This window comes from Falco punctatus (genome assembly GCF_963210335.1).
Source record: "Falco punctatus genome assembly, chromosome: 2".
Classification (NCBI taxonomy): Eukaryota; Metazoa; Chordata; class Aves; order Falconiformes; family Falconidae; genus Falco; species Falco punctatus.
This window is the reverse complement of record NC_137581.1, coordinates 12,927,870-12,952,622: the sequence shown is the minus strand read 5'-3', so window position 1 is coordinate 12,952,622 and position 24,753 is coordinate 12,927,870. Positions and strand designations below refer to the sequence as shown.

General features: G+C 43.7%; 1 protein-coding gene across 6 annotated transcripts in view; it reads left to right on the top strand.

Annotated features, from left to right (window-relative positions):
• Positions 1–24,753, top strand: part of MTMR2 (myotubularin related protein 2) — a 70,499-nt gene that overhangs the window by 4,767 nt on the left and 40,979 nt on the right. Inside the window, exons 2-4 of one of the 6 annotated variants that reach the window (XM_080376980.1) lie at positions 4,514–4,584; positions 7,653–7,854; positions 23,153–23,258. In XM_080376980.1, the coding sequence (XP_080233106.1) occupies positions 7,787–7,854; positions 23,153–23,258 (174 nt within the window). In that variant the 5' untranslated portion in view covers positions 4,514–4,584; positions 7,653–7,786. Of the gene's footprint in view, positions 1–55; positions 455–4,513; positions 4,585–7,652; positions 7,855–8,923; positions 15,478–23,152; positions 23,259–24,753 lie in introns of those variants that run through there. The other 5 variants (XM_080376983.1, XM_080376981.1, XM_080376982.1 and 2 more) reach the window with 5 other exon arrangements.

The window sequence follows — 24,753 nt, the reverse complement described above, 5'->3', positions numbered from 1 at the left end:
CGCCGCGCCATCGCCCCCCGCCGCCGCCCGCGGGGTGCCGGGGCCGGGCTGCCGCTGCCGCCCCGCTGCGGAGCTCGGCCGCTTGACGGGCCCCTCGTCAGTCCGGAGCCGTCGCCGGGCGCGGGGGGAGAGGCAGAGGGCCGAGAGGGTTCGGCAGGAAAAAGGCAGCCGAGGGGATGGAGCTGGTGCCATTTTCTCCTTCCGTGGGCAGGAGGCGTTGGCGTTGCCCCACGGGCGCTGTCCCCGCGCTTGGAGCGGCTTCGTGGCGACGGCGCACGCTGGCGGGCGTGGGCACCGCTCCGCTGCGGCCCGGCCGGCTTCTTTCGCAGGCGTTTAGTCAGAGCAGGAGGTGCCACCCCCAGCAGCCTTCTGATGAAAGCTCTCTGAATCACCAAAGCTGTGCGACCTGCCTCTGGTACGTGCAGTGAATGGACTTAGGCAGCCCACAGCACAGGTGAGCTTTTGCTGGAAGGGCAGGGTAGGGCACCACGTTTGCTAGGCACCTTCCTGAGCGCTGCTGTTCCCAGCTAGGCCTGGCCCTGCGCTTTGCCAGTTCCAAATTCCCTGGGGTGTGTTGAGCGTTTGTGGTTTTGTCCTCATGGCTTTTTCTGAGAGCTTGGTTTTGCAATCTGAATGACTTTTAATGCCGTGCGGGTAACGTGCGAGGGCTTTAAGCCACAGAAGCTGAAAGGAGGCATTCCTGTGCCTGCCACCCTTCACAGGCTACCGGCAAAGTTTGAAGTTTGTGGCTGGAAAGCGTGTCTTGCTTGGGCTGTGCATTGGATGCAGGGGAGCGTGATAGGGTAGCAAGGGAGGACATTGGCTGATGGACAGGGTTGGTGGCACAGGAGGCCCTGGGTTTTGTGGTAGGGCCTGGGAGCGGGGTGACCTGATGGCTGAAAGTTGTTCTGTGCCACTCTGGCTGCCTTTGCCATGCCCGGATCACGGGGTGACAGGCTGAAGGGATCTCACCATCCCTCAGTCTGGTTAGGTCGAGGGGAAAGAGGCCTGGAGGCATCTGGCAGGCGCAGGTAAACTGCACAAGGAAACCAACAGAGAGCAGAGGACAGAATAATTTGATGATGGAAGGTGAAATAAAGATGAGGAGTCACGAAGGAGTCAAGAATAAAGAAACCCGAGTGCAAACTGGGCATTGCCTGCCCGGGGAGCAGCTCTGTGGGAAAGGCCTTGGGGGTCCTGCGGCTGGGAGGTGCAGGTCAGACTGCTTGTGACTTTTATTACCCAGTCTGGTCTTGAAAGGCTACAGGGATGGAGACTGCTCAGCCTCTCTGGGCAGCCCGTTGCCGTTTCCTGGATACTTTCCATGTGGGCACTGGGGCTGTTTTGGTCCCCTGAAGCAGTCTCTGCTCCAGGCTTCCCCAGCCTCCCCTCACAGGCAGGTGCTTCAGCCGCACCATCCCGGTGGCACTTGCCTGAACTCCCTCCAGCTCACCAGTGTCTGTCCAGCACTGCGGGGCTAAAACCTGGATGCAATATTCCAGAAGCGCCCTAATGAGTGATGAGTAGAGGGGGATTCTTCCCTGGATCTCCTGGCTTTGCCTCGGTTCTTACAGGCCAGGGTGCTGGTGGCCTCTTTGTTGCCAGTGGGAGCTGCTGTGCTCCCGTGCTTGGTTTTACCCCAGTAGGCACCCGCAAGGCCTTTGCCACAGAGCTGCTTCCCAGACAGGCAGTATCCAGTTTGCACTCGGGTTTCCTTGTGCAGTTTACCTGAGCCCTGCCAGATGCCTACAGGCCTCTTTCCCCCTTACCTAACTGACCCAAAGTACTGTTTTTTTCCTTCTGCATCAACTCAGGCAACTTGGATGCATCTGGAGGTCAGTTACTGTAAGAGGCACAGGCCTATGGACACAAAAGAGAGCTTTCCTCAGAGGAGCCAATGGCTACAAGGAAAGTCCTGTTCAGCAGCATGCCCTGCACAGATGGAACCATTGGGAAGTTGAGGTGATAAATGGGAAGTTGAGATAGTAAATCTTTTTGTTCAGCATGCACAAGGCTGTGTCCTCCAAGCCATGAAGAAGCCCAGACCTGAACAGATTTCTTGGGTTATAAAAAAGCTTATCCAAAAGCTTTCAGAATTTCAAGTCTCTGCTCCAGCATCTAGAACTCATAGAAGAAAGCTAGCCAATTTTTTTTTACGTATTCCAAACAAAATATATTTTTATTTAGCCAGGTGTTGGAAATAGATGTTTTTAATTTGCAGTTAGTAATAAAAAAAACACCTCATCCTGAGATGGTGTATGCTGTGAAACTTTTTAGTTAAAATGGTTAAGATTAGGGCAAAATTGTAAGAAAATAAAATAAGGCTTTTGTAATGAGAGATGCTTGATGGCCTTCAGAATGTTTATTACCAGCTTTCCCTGCAAATCTAGTGATACTTATGCACAAATAAATAATTTTCCTATGAATTGGACTGTAGATCCAATTGTAGATGCAATTTATTTTAAGATATCTTTTTTATTAAAGTTGCACTGCAGTCTGATTTTATGTATCAGAATAATACCTCTGAAACTAATGAGACTATTTGTATACATTGAAACATACATCTTTTCATAGCTGTGATTGTTGTCTAATAGCTTGAAGAACTGAATTGTTAACCTGTGACTATAGAGATGTGACACATTTTCACCAAGTGATTTTGTTTAAAAAGAAAAGGTTAGGGGCTGATGTGAGGAGCACAATGAATCGTGAGGGTGCTGTCATCAGTTTTTATAATCTGTTTTATTTAAAAGGAACAACAGGAAAAATGAGTAGAAGGTCAGTCATCCTAGATTCACAGTTACCTAGCAATGTAAGCCTGACTGAGTTGTAGTTGACTGAATTGTTTTATGCGAGATTTAGAAGACCTGGAAAGGTGCTAGTATTAAATATACACAGCAACGCGTTATTTGAATTGTCTCAACTGCAGCTTGAAAAAGTATGTGGTGCGTTTCTAGAGATACTTTAAGATCTAACTCCTCAAAAAGACATGCTTGATAGAGTTTACTTACATGTAAGGTTGCTCACATGAGTAAGTGCTTTAAAGAACATATATGTTTATTTTTCTTAATAATGCACATGAGATATGGCAATGATCATTGCTGTGATGTTTTAATAGACCTTAGTCATGTGCAATACCTGTGGTTCACGAGTTAAGATATGGGAACGACTGAACAAATGTTACCTGCTTTCTGTCCCTACTAGAAAATTGTTTGAAAAGTTATTTGTGAGACTCACAGTACAGTGGTTTGCACATGGTAAAAAATCCCCAGCTTTATTGGAAATACTGAGTTAGTTTCAAATGAGCAGATCACAGCTCATTAACTCAGCTGCCCTCGTAGTTGTGCTGAAACAGCTTTTTTGCTTTTCAAGTCTAAGCCGTCTCACCCAGTGCTAGGTTTGGGTGGCGCAGCACTGGGCTCTGCAGCTCTCTGTGTTTTCCAGAGCTCAGTTTTTAATATGGACCTTCCCCTTGCATCCTGTTCTCTTGGAAGACAGATGACCAAGAGCCAACTACTCATAAAGAGCTGCAGTGGTATTTAACTAGCAGTTTGCAAGGAGCGATTGTGTGTCTGCTGTGTCAGGTCAGGAACAACGCGTGAGACAGAAAAAGGGGGTGAGGTAAAACACTGATTCTAATGTTTGATGAGCTACAGTATGGTTATGTCCAGAAAAGCAAGCTTTACTCAGGGTTATGGACTGGTTTTGCATCTATAAAATGGCCTGGGGATCCTGGCTGAGTGAGTGACAGACACATTTCAGCTGTGCTATTTAGTGAGACTTCTTCAAAGACCACCTTTAAAATGGATTTGTAGGTGGAGTTGTGGGTTGGGTGTTGGTGGGGTTTTTTTGTTTTTTAAATTTGAAGTTGCATATGGACCCTCAGACCTTTGGAATTCTAAGTAGCAGCCAACAAAATTCTACTGTAATCTTTCATTTCATGAAAGGAAAGCCAGACATAGCCATGTATGATTTTAGCAGAACACATCACTTTAGGAAAAAGGTGATGTCAAACTTGAGATCTTTTTAACTTTTTGTTAAAAGTGATTAGGCATTTTGGTCATGCAGTCAGCTTGATTGTGTGCTGTAGTTTCTGAATGAATGTATATCTCTTTGTATTCCTCTGAAATGTTACCTGAAAAAGCATATTGCGGTCCAGTCTGAACAACAGTCTAGTAAGATATCTAAGTGGCTTTCTGTTAGATCTGTTGAAGGTAAATTTGTATTTCCTGTGCAGAAGTGTGGAGGTGATTTTACTGCGAAGAAACTGCTGTAGGAGATGTCAGTGATATTTCAACCTCGGTATAAAATGAAAGAAAGAGATAAGGCAGTGGGCAGATGTTTCCTGCCAGCATGACTGTAGCAGTGTTTGATGTTACCACTTTCTCGTTGCTTGTTGCCACCTCTCTACTGGTGGTTATCATCCACAGAGCTCTGCAGACGCAGTGGTTTCTGTGCATTGCATTTTTACTGAAGCATATGAGAATAATCATGCTCCTTGTCTTTATGTTTGCAGGGATAACTCTGAAAATACAAACTCTGTGTAAATCAGTGCAGTAAGGTCTGTTGAAGCAATAGCTCCGTGAGGTATGAACTCCTCCCTTCGTCTCAAATAAGCTGCTGTCAGTACCTGGTCTGATTTAAGGCTCCATTGAAGGAATTCTTTCCCCATGGGTGAGAGTGATGCTGGAAGGAGTTGTGTCTGTAAGTTGTTGGCTGAGGAGGGCTTACTAGCACCACATTGCTACCAGATGTGTGAGCTTTGCTGATTGAGTTGTTTTGTGATGAGTCATTGAAGTTAGAATTTGAAAGGGAAGATTTTTGCCAGTTCTGGTGTTCAGTGAAATGTGAGTAGCTGTCATTTTCCTCATCAGCTTTGAGAGCACTTCTTGCATTTGATTTCTTATATGTGTGAAGCAGGGTTTCTCGAGTTGTTACCATTAAAGGCAAGTATGTTGCTGGCTGAGTGTTGATAATGAACTGGTTTTTGCATTTGAGAAACTTAACACTATGCCTAGAAGCAATTAGCAACTCCAGACAGGCTCATTATCATTAATTTTAACATGTGATTAATTTATAACACTTATTTGCAACTGAAGTCCATTCTGAGATAGCTTTTTCATGTACTGTATATTGTGAAGATAAAGAGCATTTTTGCCTGCACATAAGTTTGTAAAGTGAGGAGAATCTTTTGTTAGAGTCTGAGGATTTGGGGCAGAAAATAATGAAATAACATTCAGTCAAGAAGACTTCAGAGCTTTTAATTTATGCAGCACACTTGTGAAGAGAAACCATTACCTTTGAAGGACTTGGGAATTGTTTTTAGCAGCCATCTTTGGCATGCACGTTTCTGCTTCTGCGTTCAGCAGAAACCATTCCTATTTCTCTTGGAGTGTGAGACCTTCAGTCTTAGAAGTTTTCCTCAGTCAGGCGCACACACCTCTTTGTCCTGGTTCTGACCGTTCATAAAAGTGTATGTGTTTGTTTTTTATTTATATTTTCCATTTGAGAATATAAAATACAATTGACATTTTCCTGTTTCCTGTATTGTGATTAAAGTTATATTGCTGTTTAAAGGCCTCACAGGAATTTGAGGTGCCACAGCTCTAGCTACTATCCAGGTACAGAAGGTGATGATTTCTGGGTGAAGGTGATGATTTCTGGGTTGAAGAGCCAGGGACCAACTATTTAGATGTGCCTAAGCCAGGACTACTAATGCCTGGCGGGTAATTTTACTAAGCTCTTGGATGTGCAGTTGAGTGCTGAGACTCCTTGCTGAGAGATTGGGCGAAGAGCAAGAAAGTCTAAGGATGAGATGAAAAACTGCTGTGGAAAGATGAGGCAAGATCTGACAGCTGGTGAGGAGTAAAGCTAGGCTCAGAACATGACTCTCTTGGGTCCCATCAAGCACTGCCTTTGCTGAAGGGAGATAGTAATGTTATGCTGACTAACAGTCTATTTGCTAGACAGTTTTGGGTTGTACACATAGTTCTTTAACTACAGGCTATTTACCGCAGAAACCCAATTGCGGAACTTGTATTTTAGGACTGAGGGTGACCTGACGATGTCTAATTACACAGTTTCTATCTGTTACGTGTTGGTACTCCTGCTATGACTTCAGTTATAGGTTAACACCCATCTCACACGTATTTTGTTATCTATTTTTGATGTTTTATCATCTCCCTTCCTTTACTAATTCTTTTATAGCTCATGTACAAAGACAAAACGTGCATTTGGAAAAGTCGTAACACCTCTTGAATGGCTCAGCAGAATCGATAGTCCACAGCTGCTTTTTCATGAATCTTTTCCTGATTACCTGCTTTACTGTTACTGGTTTTTCAGTGCTGAGGGTATCGGCCATTATAAAAAGAGACCTGATCCATATGCCAAAGGGCTTATGATACCAGAAAGCTTAGCTGAGGAAAAAACCCAGCAAGCATACGTTAGAAATGCATCAGAACCTTCCAGAGGTCATTGTAAGGTGTTACATACAAGCTGTAGTTGTAAAATGGGACATGAAAAAAGTGGCCTTGTTATTTGTCCATGGGAAGCCCATTCCACCATGAAGAAGAGGGTGACAGCAAGATAATGAAGTGCGTAGTTTGTAGAGGTGTTTGGGATAACCCAGGGAAGTGAGAATACAGAAGAGACGTTGTCACAGTAATTGTGCCTGTCTTCATTTTTAACTAAAAAACATCTGGCTCTTTTATAGCCCCAGTAACTGGGAACTAATTGAAGAAAAAAATCAGTGAAAAACAACAACAAAATATCAGTGGAACTTTTTGAGTACTTATTTTTCCGTTTCCTACCATCTGTGGTTTCTTTTGCCAGACAACGTTCTCAGTCAGTAATTTTCCAGTAATTTCAAGGTACCTCTTTTCCTTGCTTCTCTCTTGCCTGCCTGCTCCACGAATTCTTTTCCATTGCTTTCTAAACCCCGATATACTTAATGAAGAGGAAGTGTTAGCAGGTTTTGAGTCCATAATGCCTTCAAGGTGATGTTCTAGTCATTTTGTTAGCTCTGTACAAATGCTCCCACTTTACAGATCTAGCCTTTTTGTAGTCTTCTGGCCATGGCTCCAGAACCATTGATGTTAGGTCATGCAATGATTCGAATTTGATCTGGGTCAGGTGTGGGTATGTGATCATATTTCTGCTGAACTAGTTAGAAAACACACGTTTATGGGTTTTTTTTGGTTTGTTTTTTTTTCCTCTGGGAGGATGGGCAACACCTGTTTAGAATAAAACAGCATTTTTATCTGGATTTATTTACTGTGATACAATCAGACTACATGGCGGTACAAAGTGTTAAACTTAAAATCTTGTTCACAGGCAAAAAGGCAGCATATCTTTATATAGAAAAGAATTTATTGTTAGTGTAGCTGACATTTTGAGAGGTTAATCATTATTAGTCCAGATGCAGTGATTACAGAAAAGGAATAATACTAATGCAGTTAAAACTGCCGTATGTACAGTTCTTAGTTTCTACCCCACTTCCTGGTGTTATGCTCACCCCTCCCCTACTCCTGTGGGTCCCAAGGTTACTGGTTTTGTTCTGGCAGTGGTGGGTGTTACAGTGAGTTGTCAGCATCAGTAGTCCTTTGCTGGGGGAATTATGAGGTTCATGTTGATGATTTCTTCTTTCCTTACTGTAGGATCCACCTGGGATCACAGAGTCACAGAATGGTCAGGGTCAGAAGGGACCTCTGGAGATCATCTAGACCAACTCTCTGCTAAAGCAGGGTCACCCAGAGCGGGTTGCACAGAGTCATGTCCAGGCAGGTTTTGCATGTCTTCAGAGAAGGAGACTCCCCAGCCTCTCTGGGCAGCCTGTTCCAGGGCTCCGTCACCCTCAAGGTAATGAAGTTCTTCCTCATACTCAGATGGAACTTGTTGCGTTGCAGTTTGTGCCCATTGCCCCTTGGCCTGTCACTGGGCACCACTGAAAAGAGCCTGGCCCCGTCCTCTTGATACTCACCCTTAAGATATTTGTAGATGTTGATAAGATCTCCTCTCAGACTTCTCCAGGCTGAACAGGCCCAGCTCTCTCAGCCTTTCCTCAAAAGGGAGATGTTCCAGTCCCCTCATCATCTCTGTAGCCTCCACTGGTCCCTCCCCAGTAGCTCCCTGTCTCTCTGGAACTGGGAGCCCAGAACTGGACACAGCACTCCAGGTGCAGCCTCACCAGGGCAGAGTAGAAGGGAAGGGTCATGGTCACCTCCCTTCACCTGCTGGCCATGCTCCTCCTGAGGCACCCCAGGATCCCACTGGCCATCTTGGCCACAAGGGCACACTGCTGCCTCATGGGCAACTTGCTGCCCACCAGAATTCCTAGGTACTTTTCCACAGAGCTGCCTTCCAGCAGGTCAGCCTGTCAACCCCTAGCCTGTACTGGTACACGGGGTCATTCCTTCCCACGTGCAGGACCTTACACTTGCCTTTGAATTTCATGAAGTTCCTATCTGCCCAGGTTTTGCTGAATGGCAGTGTGGCCTTCTGGTGAACCAGCCACTCCTCCCAGTTTTGTAACATCAGCAGCCTTGCTGAGGGTACACTCTGTCCCTTCATCCAGGTCATTGATGAATCAGTGGAACAGGACTGGATCCAGCAGTGACCCCTGGGGAGCACTGTGAGCTACAGGCCTTCAGTTTGACTCTGCACTGCTGATCGCAGCCCTGTGAGCTCTGCCATTCGGCCACTTCTCAGTCCACCTCACTGTTCACTCATTTAACCCACACTGCCTGAGCCTGCCTGTGGGGGTGTTATGGGAGACTTTGTCAGAAGCCTTGCTGAGGTCAAGGTAGACAACATCCACTGCTCTCCAATCATCTGCCCAGCCAGTCATTCCATCATAGAAGGCTGTCAGGTTGGTCAGGCATGATTTCCTCTTGGTGAATGTTGACTGCTCCAGATGACCTTCTTTTCCTCCACATGCTTTGAGATGACCTCCAGGATGAGCTGTTCCATCACCTTTCCAGGGATGGGGGTGAGGCTGACCGGCCTGTAGTTTCCTGGCTCCTCCTCACCCTTTTTGAAGACTGAAGTGACATTGGCTTTCCTCCAGTCCTCAGGCACCTCTCCTGTCCTCCATGACCTTCCAAAGATGATGGAGGGTGACTTGGCAATAACATCTGCCAGCTCCCTCAGGGGCACATCCTATCAGGGCCCTTGGATTTGTGGGTGTCAGGTTTGCTTAAGTGATCTCTAACGGGATCCTCCTTGACCAAGGGAAAGTCTTCCTTTCTGCAGACTTTCCCTTTTGCCTCCAGGGTCTGGGAAACCTGAGGGTCGGCCTGGGCAGTGAAGCCTGAAGCAAACAAGGCATTCAGTAACTCTGCCTTCTCAGTGTCCTTTGTCACCAGGGCACCCACCTCATTCAGCAGTGGGCCCATGTTTTGCCTAATCATCCTTGTACTGCTGATGTATTTGAAGAAGCCCTTGTTGTCCCTGACCTCCCTTGCCAGATTTAATTCCAAATGGACCTTAGCCTTCCTCATCATCTCCTTGCATGTTCTAACAGTGTTCCTATATTCTTTCCAAATGGCCTGTCCCTTTTTCCACATTCCGTAAACTTCCTTCTGTTTGGGTTTTGCCAAAAGATTGTTTCAGTATGTTATGTAAAACAACTTTACAGCTATCTCTTTCTTCATTGATCTGCAGTTCCACATTACATCTGTTTTTTGCTATGTATGGTTGCTTTTATGAGTATTAGGCACTATTTCCTTTTCTTTGTTACCCCTAAAACCAGTTTTGTCCAGCTCCAGGTCTGCTTTTCTTTAACTGGCCATTGGTGAGTTGTTTATAGCTGTGGTCTCCAGTGTGAAGCCTGTGCCTCATCTCTTCTCATCCTGTGCCTGTACTCTTCTATGCCACATCCTGTGTCTCCACTTCTGCAGGCCTCTGCTATTGTACCAGGCTGTTGTATTTCTCTATACAAAGTCATTATGTTAATGGTGAATATCTCATTCTTTATAGAATAACTCCTTGTTACTGCTCCCAGCGCTAAACTGTGGTTGTACCACACACAAATAAAAATAAAACAAAGTAGATACAGACACCTGGCCAATTACAGAAATTGCAGTCACAACTAAATCAAGTAAAACAAAGCTACAAGCAGGCCAAGAAAAGTTCAGGCAAAGCAAGAGTAACAAACCTCAGTCCTGAGGCCTTGAAAATTCACTACAAAGCTTATGGCCTATGAAGAGCAATGACAGGGCTAAAGTTTAATCCATCTATATTTCTCTGAACAAAAGTTAACTGGTGGAGTGAATATACAACTGATCATCGCATAGTGATTTGTGAGCAAAGTGGTGGTTTGTTTTTATTTCCTGTGGCACAAAAAGCGCTAATGTCTGAATTACTGAGCTCCTGAACCACAGCCTCATTCATACCTCCTGCCTTTAGTGAAAGTAAAGCAGTTTTCCTATTTTTATTGCTGTGTTAATGAATTCTATTGTTGATTTCATTGGGTATCTTTACTATAAGATGGTGGTCGTCTTGATGAGAAAAATTGCACAAATAGGTAGTAGGACTAGCCTCATCAACTGTTTCAGCTAAATCTGCCCATGAAGGAGCTGGAGCCAGTGAATAAATTGGTTACATGTGGAAGATTATAGGGGCTGTGTGGCTGTTGTGGAAAGCAGATGGTGAAGGTAGGGGCAGGTCACTGAAACCTGTAGTACCGGAGATGAGCTGCTGAAGGATGACTGTCAAAATCAGTCATCAGAGTAGAGATTGGTTTAAGCAGCAGATGGGATACTTTAACAAATCAAAACTGATCAGCATCTCATTTGTAAGTAGAACACCTCTGATAAAGAAATGAAAAATGTGGAATTTTCATCTTGCATTTTACCCAAATTGACTTGGAGTAGGCTGTTCTTGAAAATTCAGGTTGTGTCCTCAGTCTAAGAATGGACATTCCACTTCAGCGCTGAAAATGAGCCTCCACACCTCATGAGAGAGTGCTTCCCAAGTCTTTTTCCTTAAAGGTGAAGAAGCACGCTACCAGAATGGTCACTAAATGCCAGGGTGAGAAGAGTGTGATGGGACTTTGTGGATGTGCTCAGGGCTTTTGCCAGCAGAGCAGTCTTGGCCTGCCCCTTGCTACCATCTGCATCTGCTGGGGTACAGCTTCTGCTGATCAGTGCTGCCTTCAGCACCATGGAGGGACATCTTTAATCCCTTTTTTTTGCTAAAACATATTCTGATTCTAGATTCCACATGCTTTTGCCTTGCATGAAGAAAAATGCAGGCACCCTGGATGAGATCTGTCTTATCTCACTGGACTCATACAGGTCCCTGCTAGTCTCTGCGTTTCTTTTTGTAGACAGTGGGGAGGAGTGAGTAATCTCAGCCCTCCCTAATGACTGTAAGGAGAGCCTACAGTGAGTAACTCAGATGTGACCACCTACACAGAACTCCCTCCCCATTGTTGTGGTAGGGTCAAAAAGTGCATTGAGCTTGGATTGTTCTCCGCTACAAAAAAGGAAATAGTTATTTCTTGTGGCATTCCTCTTTTTTACATACTAACTAAATCTGTTCGCAACTGCGGAGAGAGCAGAGATTTGTAGTCTGGATTCCTAAACTCAATTTCTTCATGAAGATGTGTATATCTGTCTAGTTTGTCCGCTAATAGTTTTTGTAACATTTGGACAACTTTAGCCATGTTTGACAGAGGTGTGGAAGTAATAACTTACAAGAAGTTTTGTATTTCAACAAAGACGGAGATGGGAAGGGACACAGTGTCAGTTTTTTTCCATTACAGAAAAAGCTTGTTCCTTTTTCAACATAAGGGAATACCTAGATGAGAAAGATGTCATGAATATGTGCAGATTCTCTTGGACGAGGCTTCTCTCAAGTTAGAAATACCTTATATTCTCTCATTTTTGCATTTCCTTCTTTCCCTGTGCTTTCTTTGGTGTCCACAAAAGGCTGCGTTCAGTTGAAAACAAAAATACAAACTTCTCTGTCCCAAGACACTAATCTGGAACCCAGGTCATGATCTAGTTCAGATTGCCGTATCTCGATATGAAGTAGGTAAGTAACACTTCCTCAGCAGAGTCAATACATTCCGCAAGTGATACAGTTGAAGTGTCCACTCCGGGAGAGCTGAATTTTCATCCACACTCCATTGTCTGGGTTTCCGTTGACTAAGTGGGAGCATAGACACTTGGAGCCAAACCATTCAGACCTATTGATCATCCTCCTCTTTGAGTTACTTTGTTTTTTTGTATACACTGATGTCTGAGTGAGGAAGCAGAAGTGGCAGGAGGAAGTCGCTGTGGGTGATTGTAGGAGGTTAGCCCTCAGTTTGGATGCCTGAGAACTGATGTACAGAAAATCTTCAGAGGAGCTTGTGAGCTTAATGTGCCTCATATCATTGTAAGATGGAAGAATTTGAAAGATGTTTGTTTTCAACATGTATCCTACAGCTGGCCAGTGGGGTGAATGAATGTGCAGAGCCCTTGGACAAACCTGGGCCATATAGAAATCAATGGCTGCCGAGCACTTTGGAAACTGGGCTTTGTATTTGGCCAACAGACAGGACTGAGTTTGTGGGGAAGCCTGGTCCAGGTATGAGTGTTGAACCTGGGGACTTTGATGGACCACAGTCTTCAAAGATGCTGGGCACTCTGGAAGTTGTGACAAGATAGAGGTGCTCAGTGTTTCGGAAAACATCCTGTGTTGTCTTAGCTTGAATTTCTGGAAATAAAGCCCCCGAGTTATTGAACACTTCATTTACTTTAGCCTTGAGATTTTGCTGGGGGCCAGTTTCATGCAGGGGCTGGCTGCCAACAGAATAGAGGTGTTCCCGGTCCCTTTTTGAGTCAAGTCCGGCAGATCATGCAGGTGCTCAGTGTCTGTGAAAGCTTATTAAGGTGTTATACCACGTCAGTTTTGCTAGGTGATGTAAGACTCTCCAGATTGGTTGTATTTACATATTTTCCCCCCTTCTTGTTCCAGGATGGAACAAATAATGTCATTGATGAGTAAATCGTGGGTATTTTAAATTCCTGTGGGTGTTTGGTTTATTGGGGTGAGGGGGTTGTGGTGTGTGTTTTTGAAAGAAAATCAGAACAATTAACTATATGTGTTATGTGTTTTAAATAGGGAAATAGGAATCAAAGGAAAGATTGAGACGACACATGAACTGTGGGAAGTATGCATATGTTTGGTTAAACTACATAATTTGTTCTTCATATACAACTAGAAATTAAGGCACTGCCAGAATATGTATAGCAAAAGAGAAGTTACATCGGGTTTTTTTTCCAGTTCCCCTTTCTGTTCTAAGGTGAATACTTAGTAATGTAGGTATTGTTTCTGTTTCTTTCCTTGATAAAGTTAATAGTTTTTTTCTAAAGAGAAATATAAATAAAATTAACAAGCAAACATAAGTTTTCATATCCTGCGTTGATTTCCATTTTTTCTGCTTCTCCTTGCTCTCGGACTCTAGAACTGTTATTGCAACTTACCATGGGACTGTCTGAATTTGCATCAAAATCCTGACAATATTTTACTCGTATTGTTTTCTCTGGCTTAGTGTATTTCAAAGGTAGGGGATGGAAGTTTATATGGTAAACGTAAATACTGGTAAACTGCAAGAGTGGTTTTGAATTGTATGTAAGATTTCCATCATTACTTTTGGCTGCATTCAAAGTACCTGTGGAAACTGTTAGATGTTGCCAGCCCTCTTTCTCCTGTGGGGTGCAGTGGTAAATCCGAGCTTGCTCTGATGTAGGAGATAGCAGTACCACCCAGGTCTCTTACTTCTCTGCCACAAAACGTCCTGAGCCCTGGAATCGGCTTCTTCCACAGGCAGAGCTAAGAGACACGGGAGATCATGTAGCACCAGGAAACACTTCCATTTGGATCCTTGAGTTGCCTTTTTGCTGAAGGCAGTCATGCTACATGGAGAGCCCCTTGGCTGTGGTCTGCCCAGGCTGCTGCCTGGGCTGTTTTGGGGAGGAAGCTGCAGGTCAGGACACAGTGCTGATTCGTCATGGCCAGACATCCCGTCAATCAGTGATCTTCCTAATGGCTGTCTCTGTCACTGTGCAGCACTTCTTCAACCATCTGAAGCCTCAGGTGCTGGAACTTCTCTCCCTCAGCCATGTTTTCTTGACCTAGATATACTGTTTTCTCTGCGTGGGGTGGTCAGATCTTCTTTACTTCTAGTTCAGTCCTGCCTTCTTCAGCATTTTATATTTGAAAACAAAGACTCTAGCTCTTTCTGAACCATGCCAAAGATCCTGAAAGGCATAGCAATAACCTAATGTGTAGGAAGGCAGAGAGATGAGCGGGTGGGAGCACTGTTTTAACAGGCAACCTTATTTATGTGGACGGTAAGCAGGGTTGTGTTTTGAACCACGCTTCACCTTAGAGTCTTAATTTATTTTCAGTGCTAAGGGTCTGTCCTGGTGATTGGAAACCCCGAAGGTTTGGAGAACAGGCCCAAACGTGCACAGCATCTGTGGGAAAACTGTCAAACCTTTTCCCCAAGCCCTAGAGCAGAGCCAGAATGACTGGGCTGCCTTTCTGTCGTGTCTCACCTGGAGGAGGTGGGTTGTTTGCCTTACAACTCGCTCACTGCCCAAACTCCTGATGCTGCAAGAAAAGGTGCTTGTGCTAGGGATGGATTTCATAAGCCAAACATTTCCATTAGGAACTGGAATCAGACCAAAGTACTAGATTATCAGCCTGCTTTCGGGAGATAGTAACTGATTTTGGACTCTAGGTATGGGCTGAAATTTAGCTGGTGAAACAGAGGTAAAATGTCAGTTCCCCGCAGATGTCTAACAACTTCTTGAAAAAAAAAAAAAGTTTTTTTTCTTGTTTCCCTCCTTGTAACTGAGCACCATCCCATATAGCCTGGAGCTTGTTAGAAACCAAACCCCCCTTTTGCTTCTCTCATGAATACAGATCACTTTGTTGTTACCTTCCATGTGCTGATCAGAGGATATTGGTTCAGGCTCTGATGGCTTCTGTTCTTCCTGTTTTTTACCTTCTGGATTGTTTGACTCATGAAAGCATGGTACTGTGGGCTGTTCACTGTTATTAATTACGTGCTGCATATTGGTTTGTCTTTGGGTGTTGGCCTTCTATTCTCGGAATCTTGCAAATATTTTAAACAATAAGCCTATTGTTTAGCAAGTGCTCTACACACACTGTAGGCCTTTTGTGAATTTCTGTTTAAAAAAAACAATAAAAGAATGACTAATGGAGCATGAACGGTGCTTGTGACACTGTAGTGCATTGTGTAACTATTGAGAGCAAAATTTGCATTCCTAGAAAAGCTTGTTCACGGTCAAAATAGAGGACATTCTCTTTATGGCTCATGGGAAAACATGTACTATATATTCAGCTCAGGATGCTACTTAGAAGGATCAACTTTTAAAAAATGACATTTTCCTCCCTTGGAATATTGAAGTCAGACTGAGACCCGACTTTGCTTGGCAACAGAAGTGAATCTTTTTCGTTCAGGCAAGTGGCATGGGGGGCTGTTTTAGGTCTGTCACACACATGCACAAGGATTTGTTTGCTGAAATGACTTCTCTTTAAGCTGTCGTTAAGCTCTGACATTGCTGGCCGTTTTGAATGGAGAGGGTACATTATTATATTATGTAACTGCCTGCCTCCTCTGAATGCCGGAGGAAGCCTGGCAGTTGGTGCTTTTCTTTACTTCAAAAGCATGCTTGTTTATGGCTTCCCCCCCCCCCATATTGTAACAGGTCAAGCGGATGCTAAAGTGGGATCTTCAGATGTTTAGAAAAACTGTGAGTTCCATGTACTTCTGGAATCTAGTAATTGTTGGTCCTGTGTGTGCCTAAAAAAGAGGGTGTTCAGAAGGGGTAAGGATGCATCTCAGGTATGCTATAGGTAGTTTACTTTGTACTTGTCTAAATAGTATAATGCTGTTCTGATTTTCTATTTCACTGTGAAGAATTAAGATCGAGTCACTGCTTGCTGGAGATACTACTCCTTTGTCTGTCCATGTAAGCTCTTTGGAAGAGAGGTTGCCTGTTATGGGCATGTGCATGCCAAGCACTGTAGGTTTCCTGCCCTGGGTGAGATGGTGTTAGGATGCTAAAACTTAATTTACAGCAGCAGAGCTGGTTGCAGCCCCGTGGCGGAGTGGAAGCCAGCACACGGCGTCCAGCTCCTTCTGCAAGGCCCAGGTTTGGTCAGATGCCAGCCGTGCTTTCCACTGCTTGCCCAGAGAGGGGTGTATGAGGAACTTCTGAGTACTCTTCAGGTGTATGCAGATAAGGACTAAGAGGACTACTTAGCTTTATCACAGATCCACAGAGAGCTGCTGTAAATGGGAGAGCCTGATGTGGGCAGCAGCTGGATTTCCTAGTCCAGTTAGCCAGTATTAGCTAGGACAAACTCATATTCATGTGGAACAAGCACTGGTTTGTCTCCCTCTGCTCTGATGTGACCCAGAAGGTTTTTCAGTATTTCTTTTTCCTTCTCTGAACAGAACAGGAGCATTGAAAGTATTGAGGGGGGAGAGTTCTCAGCTTGAGTTTGAGTGGGGAGTGCTCAAAACCTCTGTGATATTATACTTCCAAGAGCAGTGCCCCAGTGCTGCAGGTGCTTCTATTTGTGGCCCTGCTGTAAATTTGAACCACTTGGATCCTGCTCTCTTAGCATCTGAAGCTTCCAAGCTTGTATTTGCCACTAGTCATCATTAATGTGCAGTTTTCACCTTGATTAATTTCTAGGAACATACATAATGAGAAACTTTAAAAAAAACAGGAAGTGAGGAAATGGAAATTTGCCCTTTGCAGTGTTTTTCTCATTGATGACCTCTGTGTCTGAAACTGTATCACTGAGTGGTGCATTTTATCACCTGTTTTCTGTGTCAGTTCAGTGACTATTGAAACAAAACATTCAGTTTGAAACAGAAGAAGGGGTGTGAGCCACTCATACCAGTTAGCGTCTGAGTAACTGGCACACCTTTGCAAGCAGTGAAGCAGCTACTTTTACTGGCAGGGAAGGAATATTCACAAAGAATGTGCTGGACATGTGACTTTATCATTACTTACTGCATTTTGGTTGTGTTATTTATAGGAGTGAGCCAGGTTAGTATTTTAAGACATTGGTACAAAAAATAGGTGTCCTCAAGCCCTATGCGTATGCTGTAATTGGCATATTTTCCAGAGGTGTGTTTCCCTCCTGTCCCATTGGTGTTTCGCAGAGTTCTGGTGTTAAACTCATATGCAGGTTCCCACTTAGGGTTTAGGAGGGGAACTTTAGGAATCAACTTGATTTTTGTTGTTGCCTCTGGCATTTTTTTGGTGTTTGTTGGTTTGTTTTGTTTGCGCTGTTTTTTTCTGAACCAATATCTTATTCTGCAAGCAAGGCAAAGGTCTCTTCCTTACTTCCCAAAGTCTGAACAGCTGTCTTCAAAAATTAACGGTGCTTTCTCAGGGATTTGCAACACATAGAATGGTTTGGGTTGGAAGAGACCTTAAAGATAATCTTGTTCCATCCCCCCCTGCCATGGACAGGGACACCTGCCACTAGACCATGGTTGCTCAAAGCCCCATCCAATCTTTCCTTGAACGCTTCCAGGGTTCCTGGTACCTGGTTCCTTTCTGCATAGGATTGTTTCTTCTCTTTGGAAAGGGTCGTATGTGTATATTTTTTACGTTCTTGCACAACCAAAAGAAGCTCACCTCTAAGATCTTGCTCAGAAATAACCATTCTCAGCAATTACAAGCTGGGGTGGTTTAGCCAGATCACCTCTCATATTAATGTCATGGCTTTCTGTCTCAAGTTTTGCCAGATGTTGTTGTGCAGTTTTATGTGATACATGAAGTTGGTGGTTGTGACTTTCTTCTTGGGCCACACAGCCTAAGAGAAGAGGTTATGTAGAGATTGTATAGTGTGGGCATACTTAAGCCTGATGTTCACAGAAAGGTCTTTGTAGAGATCTCCTAGGAGTTTTTCTTTCTTTTGGAGAGTGGAGACAGGGAAGAAAATACCTCAGGTCTGGAGTGCAAAGAATTTTATATTAAATTCCCTGCAATAGGGGTAAGGATGCAGGGAGGATAATTCAGTCCTGCACAAATAGTGCATTTTTCTGCATCAGGTTAAAGCTGTGGGGCTTCATGGTTTGATTCTGGCACTTCCCTGGCAACTTTGTACTTACCTTCTGCCTGACCCGAGTTCACTGTGTTGGGCTGGAACCCTGACGTGGTGAAATCACTCTCTACAGGAGCTGTATTTGTGCTTTCTTCTTCCAGGGAAAACTGTTGCTTCTTTACACTAGGAAAGCAATAACTTCGTAGTCAAACTCTTTCTGTAACCCTTGGCAAAACAGAATGGCAACTACAAGTTTTTATTTCTTTTCCTTGACTGTCTTACCCATCACATTTTTTTACATTGCAGGGGGCCGAGAGTAGAGATTGCTTTGGATGACTGGCTTAAGACTTTATCACTGCTTTCCTCCAGAATATTTCCCTTGCACCTTCGTAATTTAACAGGATAAGTTTGCATGTCTCGGACACTTCTGTTCACAGCTTCTTTACATCTTTGTTGACAGTTTAAGCTAAGCACACTAGCATACCTTCAATTCTGCTATAAATGCAGTAATACCTTTCAATTGCCTGAACAAGAATCACCAGAGGGCATCTGTCTGAGTCTGAATTACGTTTGAAAACCATCTGGCATGTTGTGGGATAGTCCTAATAATAACAATGAACACCATCAGGAGTTGAGTCATTGTGCTTTGTTTCCATTGTAATTTTCTTGCTGCATGTATGTAATTCCATATAGCCAAGGGGTTAATACTGTGTGCAGATACCTTGCAAGAGACAGCTCTCATTTGGACTCATTTATCACTCAAAATCTGGCCATAAGAAATACATTTAAATAATAAAAATAATTGCTAAGATAAAAGACATAGATTGGCGTTAATTGCATCCTAAATCTGTTTCCTGCTTCTGCATGGGGAGGGAGGGAGGGAGGAAAGAAGTAAATGGAGATGGCAGTCACAAGAATTAGGTGCTTTTCCTGAAGGTGCTTTTTAATTGTAGGGGTCTCTTTTCATACTTAACACAGACATTCATCAGCAAGGATGATGCGGAGCCTGGGCCTGAAGCATGGGAAGAGAAGTGCTCCAGGAGGTTCTTGGTCTTCACTGGTTCCTCACAGGAACATCTGCACTTGCTTTCTTTCCCATAGGAAGAACTCAAAGTATTTTGTGAACCTGTGTATATGTTGTTTCCTAGAACCTTAATTACATTCAGAGATAATATCATTATTTTGCACATTCAAGTTGTATTGAACCAGACCTTCAGCTAGCAGTGGCTGGCACTGCTCTAGTGATTTTCAACCCTTGTTAAAATCTGGTTAAACCTGCCTGTGCTTTCAGATGTTTGTCAGGTGTCCCTGTACCCAGTGGTCAATGTCTGACTGTCATGCCCTTGCCATCCCTCAGGTGGTGAAAGGCAGCTGTTGGGGCGATGTGCCTGTGAGGAGGTGTCCTCAGCGTTGTAGACCAATACCACAGGTACCTTGTCATGCTGCCCCAAGTATTGTATGAGACAGCTTTAACTTTACATTGGTGAAAGCTGGGATAAAGCGCAGAAGCCGTGACAGAAGCAGGAATTAATGGTTTGCCCAAGATGATGCAGAAGGGCTGGTGCCAAAGCATGGAGTGAGCTCTGGTCTCCTCACTCCGAGTTTGTGTGTTGGCCCCAGGATGCTTTCCTGCTGTCCCCAGCCCAGAGGCATATGAAACTGCATGGTTTGAGCATCTTTCCTTTTGCGTTGGCAGCAGAGGAGAGCTCAAGATTGTCAAAACCACTGAAGCTAATAAACTTCTCATGTGCATGCAGGGACATCAGGTTAATTAGTTTGCTAAGCAGCAGCGCTGGAGCTGTGCAACTGCCTGACAACGATAAGAGGAGGGAGCCGCAAGGCAGCGGCCTTTTGGTTGCCTGCTCTTTCGTTCTATCTCAGCTCCCTATAAATGATGGATGAGGAGAAGAGAGGCAGCGAGCCAAACATATGCAACCTATGCATACTGTGCAGAGCTGCATAATCCAGGCAGTATTGTTTGCTGTATGTGCAGGCGGTGCTTCCCAAAAGCTTGTGCTGCTGTTGCTGGGAGGAGGCTTCACCAGCGGTTTCTGCAGGAGCAGAGGGATGCTGGTGCAGGGAGCTTTTTAAAATCCACTTCTAAAAATGCAAATGCTTCCCTTCATTAAAACCCACTTGAAGCTAAGCGTGATCAACAAACACAAAACACTTTCACAGCTCAGACGTGCTGTGGATTATGTTTCTCCTCTTCCCGCCCCCCCCCTCCCCAGCAGTTTGCCCCTTAGCCTGCCGAAGTGCAATTAATTAACAATTTCATAGAAATCTTTGGTCTACAATGGTTAGATAATTGCTGCTCGTGTGTTAGGTAGACAGTGGGAATGTATGAGGGCAGACAAGTGGTGTAAGCAGAAAAGCTGGTGAAATTTTGGTCCTTTTGTTCTAGTGCTCTCCCTCCCTGGGAGCTGCTAAGAGCAGGTTAGACAGCCAGGTCTCCAGAGTTGTTTGGGTGTAGCTTGTGCTAGCTGGGGGGCTAGGAGACACTGGCATGCTTCATTAAATCTTTCCAGTCTTTCCAGCTCCCTTTTCTGTGACTAAAGGATGTGAAATTATTGATGCAAACGTACCTACTAATAGGCTGCTGTTCTCAGTGTTCTGGCGTTTGTTGCTGTGTGAGTAAACTGTCCCACATGGTGCACGGGTGCCAGATTAGCTGCCGTGTGCCTCTTGCTTAATTGTTTATACCTGTGCTAAATGATTGTAAACTCAGCAGAGTTGCTGACCTTTAAAATGCTTTTTAAATACACTAAATTCTGGGCCCTGAAAAAGGGGAGGGAGCTGGAAGGCATGGCTTCTGGAGGCTTCTGCTGAGCCTCTGGCTCCCCCGGCTGGAGCTGGGGTGGGAGAAGTCACTGTGGGCACCCAGGGACAGGAGTCAGTTGTCACCCAGTGATAAAGGCATCTACAGTGTCTGCTTGCTCTTTGTTGGTAACTTTTAAGTACCTTCTCCTTATGGGGCTGCTGTACAGTTAACGGGTGTTGCTTTGTGGAACAGTTAAATCAAATGTGATTTTATTTTTTATTAAATGCTTTTAAAAATCAAATTAATCAAACAGGTGCAAACACAAGGGTGAATGCTTGGACGATGGAGGCTGACCGTGCAGAAACCAGGCTGAAAGGAGTTTCAAGGGAACACATCCAGTGGTCTGAGCTCATTTAAGTAAAGTAATGTAAAAATGTGGTTTAGTGCTAAGCCTAATTTAGCATGCCTGCAGGCTGCTGTGCGCAGAAGTGCTCTCAGCCTTCCTCATCGTCTCCAGATGCAGATGCCCTCCCTCTTCGTGTGCTGCGTCTGATGATTTATATGGCCATATAATTAATCCAATCAGCCCTGTTATCCAACAGAAGACTCTCTTCATGTTTATTAATAGTTTATTGCCCCGGCAGATGAGCAAATTGAACCGTGCATCCCTTGATGCTCATCCAGAGCAATGGAGATGGCAGCGGTGTGCAGCCCAGGTTGAGAGGAGGAGGAGGAGGAGGAAGAGAGGGGAACGTGAGCAGCCCGTTCACCAGCAGCGTACACTTCATATCAATTTTGTTGTAATGTGAAACTGTACTCAGCTTCAGTGTATGTGTGGGGCCCTTTGATCCATAAGAACAGGAGACTTTGCAGATTCAGTTCTTGTTATTTTAGCGTAAGATTATTTTCTGCCTGTGACGGAGACTCCGGGGCAGCTGCAATGTGAGCAGCGTTGTGTGCACAAGTGCCACTGGCCATCCAAAATTACGTGAGTTTACCTGGCAACACCACAAGAGTTGAGCAAGCTGGAAAGCTGAGTGATTAGCTGTTGAACCTTGTACAGCAAATGCATTCAGTGGGATTGTGCTATTCAGTTGGCACAACAGTATCATTTTTTTTAAATATTTTTTTTACTGTTCCCAAATGTTCCATTTCGAAGTTCTACTTCGTAGGATGAAAGAGTTGCCAACACTCTTTAATCCTTGGAGAGGAAGGACTAAATCCCAGCAAGAGTCCAATTTTGCCGTAGTCCTTCATGCTTTTAATACTGCCTATGCACTACTTTGCCAAACTCTGTAGAAATAAAAATGGAACATTTTGGCCTTTCTGTGGCTGTTTACCAGCAGCAAAACGATTTTCAGACAATTAACAGATCTCCAGGCCCTTTAGAAGCTCAGATATAGCTGTTTCTAGGTTGTCACATGTCTAATTAATAGAAGTAGTAATGGTAATACCTGCTGGTATTCTGCTTTGGTATTCAGCCTGATAGCTGATCCTTAAAAGTGTCTTTACACCCAGGTAAAGCCTTTCTAGGGTTGGTAGGAATGTGGGAATTAATTGGCGCAGGCAGCATTTGCTGCTGTACGGTGGCTTTAAGGAGTAACGTTGTACCACGGAAGATCTTTCTTTACAGTTTTGGGGGTTTTAAGAGCATTATTATCAAACGCTAATTTTAAGCAGTTATGGTTCTAGGAGAGGTTGCGACATAAAATTGCTGTAAAGTAAGCTTATTTTAATTGCTTACAGCTATACTAGGAAAACTGTATAGAAAAAGAAAATAGCTGTTTTGCTTTGTGATTTAACAAATCGCACTTTGTATCACCAGAGAGGTATGCTGGGAGAGTCTTTTTAATTCTCCTGAGGGTTGTACTTATGCCTGAAGGAAGAAAGTTGTGTGTGATGGAAAGAGTTTTTATTCTGAATTTCTTCCACCACTGTAAAGCTGTGGTTGGAGTTGTGCTGGCATGCGTTCAGGAGCCTGTCTGTTTTCATCCCCTTGCAGCGCACTAATATCTCCCATCTGAAAGCCTGAAATGGAAGCCCTTAGTTTCTGATCGAGCTTGTGATCGTGGTAATGTTGGCACAGTCTGAGCTGAGATTTGGTAACGTGTACACTTCAGTAATCTGTGGCCGGCGAGTAAAACAAGTTCTCTTAAACCACTGCTGAGGGCTGAACAACTGATAGTGGAAAGGTTGGAAATGGTGAAAAATGCCTGACGCTGGCTGTAAGCAAGTGGCCGTACTTGTCGGCTTTTGAGCATTGCCGAGTGTGATGTTGATACACTGTGGTGTTTCTCTTCACAGCGCTTCCACTTCTCACTCGGACCATTCTGCTCACACCAAATCTGCTTCTGCTGTATCATCCGACTCTGTCTCCACCTCAGCAGACAACTTCTCTCCAGATTTAAGGGTATGTATGTTTTCTCTTAAAAAAGAAAAAAATAGATATATTGTGGCCTCCTCCAGAGGACATTTCTTTCTCCTGTGAGTTTGGATGTGGTAAACTGATGTCAGCTTTCAGTTTAATGCCAAATTTTATGTAGCCAAAGCATGAAAGGACCTAAAGTCAAACAGGTGAAATTGAAGTTTAATATCTACCGTATTATTTTCTTCTTTATAAAGTTGTTTAATCTTCAAAAAGCTGATTCTGCAACCCACACTTGGAGATGAATTTTCAAAGGAACTCCCATTTTCTTTTAAGTGTTTTAAGCAAGTGAAATCTTCAACCTGCCAGTTTTATACCTTTTTTCCTGTTGTGTGTATATAATAGATGTTCTATCTTGAGAACTCCTGCTTGTTTGTAAACAGAGTCCTTGGAAGTATCTTCTTTCAGAGAAAGATTGCTATCTCCAGGCTGATAAAAATAATATTCTGTCACAATAAATTGCTCTGACATAAAAAAGTCCAAAAAAGGCTCTTTTAAGTCTGTTACTAGATTCATTAATTATGAACTCAAAGTTCTAGTTCAGCGGCACAGGAGTTTTGAAAGCTATCTGTACGTTCCTTTTACGAAACCAAGGGGTTTGCTGATACACCTTTGCTTTAAAAAACATCCCTGAGTGTAAAACTGTTGGGATTGATACATTCTAGTAATGACTTTTGGCATTTCTCAGCTGTGGTTGAGCATCTTTGTAAAATGTAAACACAGTAAAATTGTATAAAAACATTTAAATGCAAAACTAATTCCTTTGACAACGATGATAATTCTTTGTCTGGTGAGTGTTGTCTCAGTGGTCTGTAATTAATAAAAGAAAGAACTACTTGTTCATAAGTGGCAAGAACATGAATGTTTCTTTCTAAAGGCAGCTTATTAGCCAATATTAAGCTAAGGTTTGAAAATTAATCCATTTTCAAAGTAGTTTATATGTAATCTGATGGTAGTTTACACCTTTTACCTGTGGATACAAGAAGTAATTCTTCAGAACATGCCTGGGTAAAGAAGTTTGTAGTATGTCTGAAGTTCTTCCCCTGTGAAGTTGGGGTCTTCAGTTACTACAGCATAGAGAAAATACAGTGGATATACTTAAGACTGCAAATACTGCTACAGCTGTAACTGTATAGTATTATGAAAAAAATAATTACACAAACTTTTTTTTTTAACTGAAGTTTGCATAAGTGGGTTTCTTTTTCTAGTTTTGATGCACAAGTCAAATACTTTTTCACAATTTTTCTGACATTTGGCAATTACATTTAGAAGTAGAGAATGAAGCAACATTTCTTTTCTAGAATCAAGGTTGTCTTTCCTCCCTGGTGGTTAATTTGATTCAACATGCTTTCCTTTTAATCCTGATGGCATCTTGTGACTCTTTCCCCCTTTTGTCACCTTATCTGTGTGAATTGTAAGCTGTCTGGGCAGGGATTCCAGCTGTCCTGGGCTTGTCTGGTTCCCCAGCCAACAGGGTCTC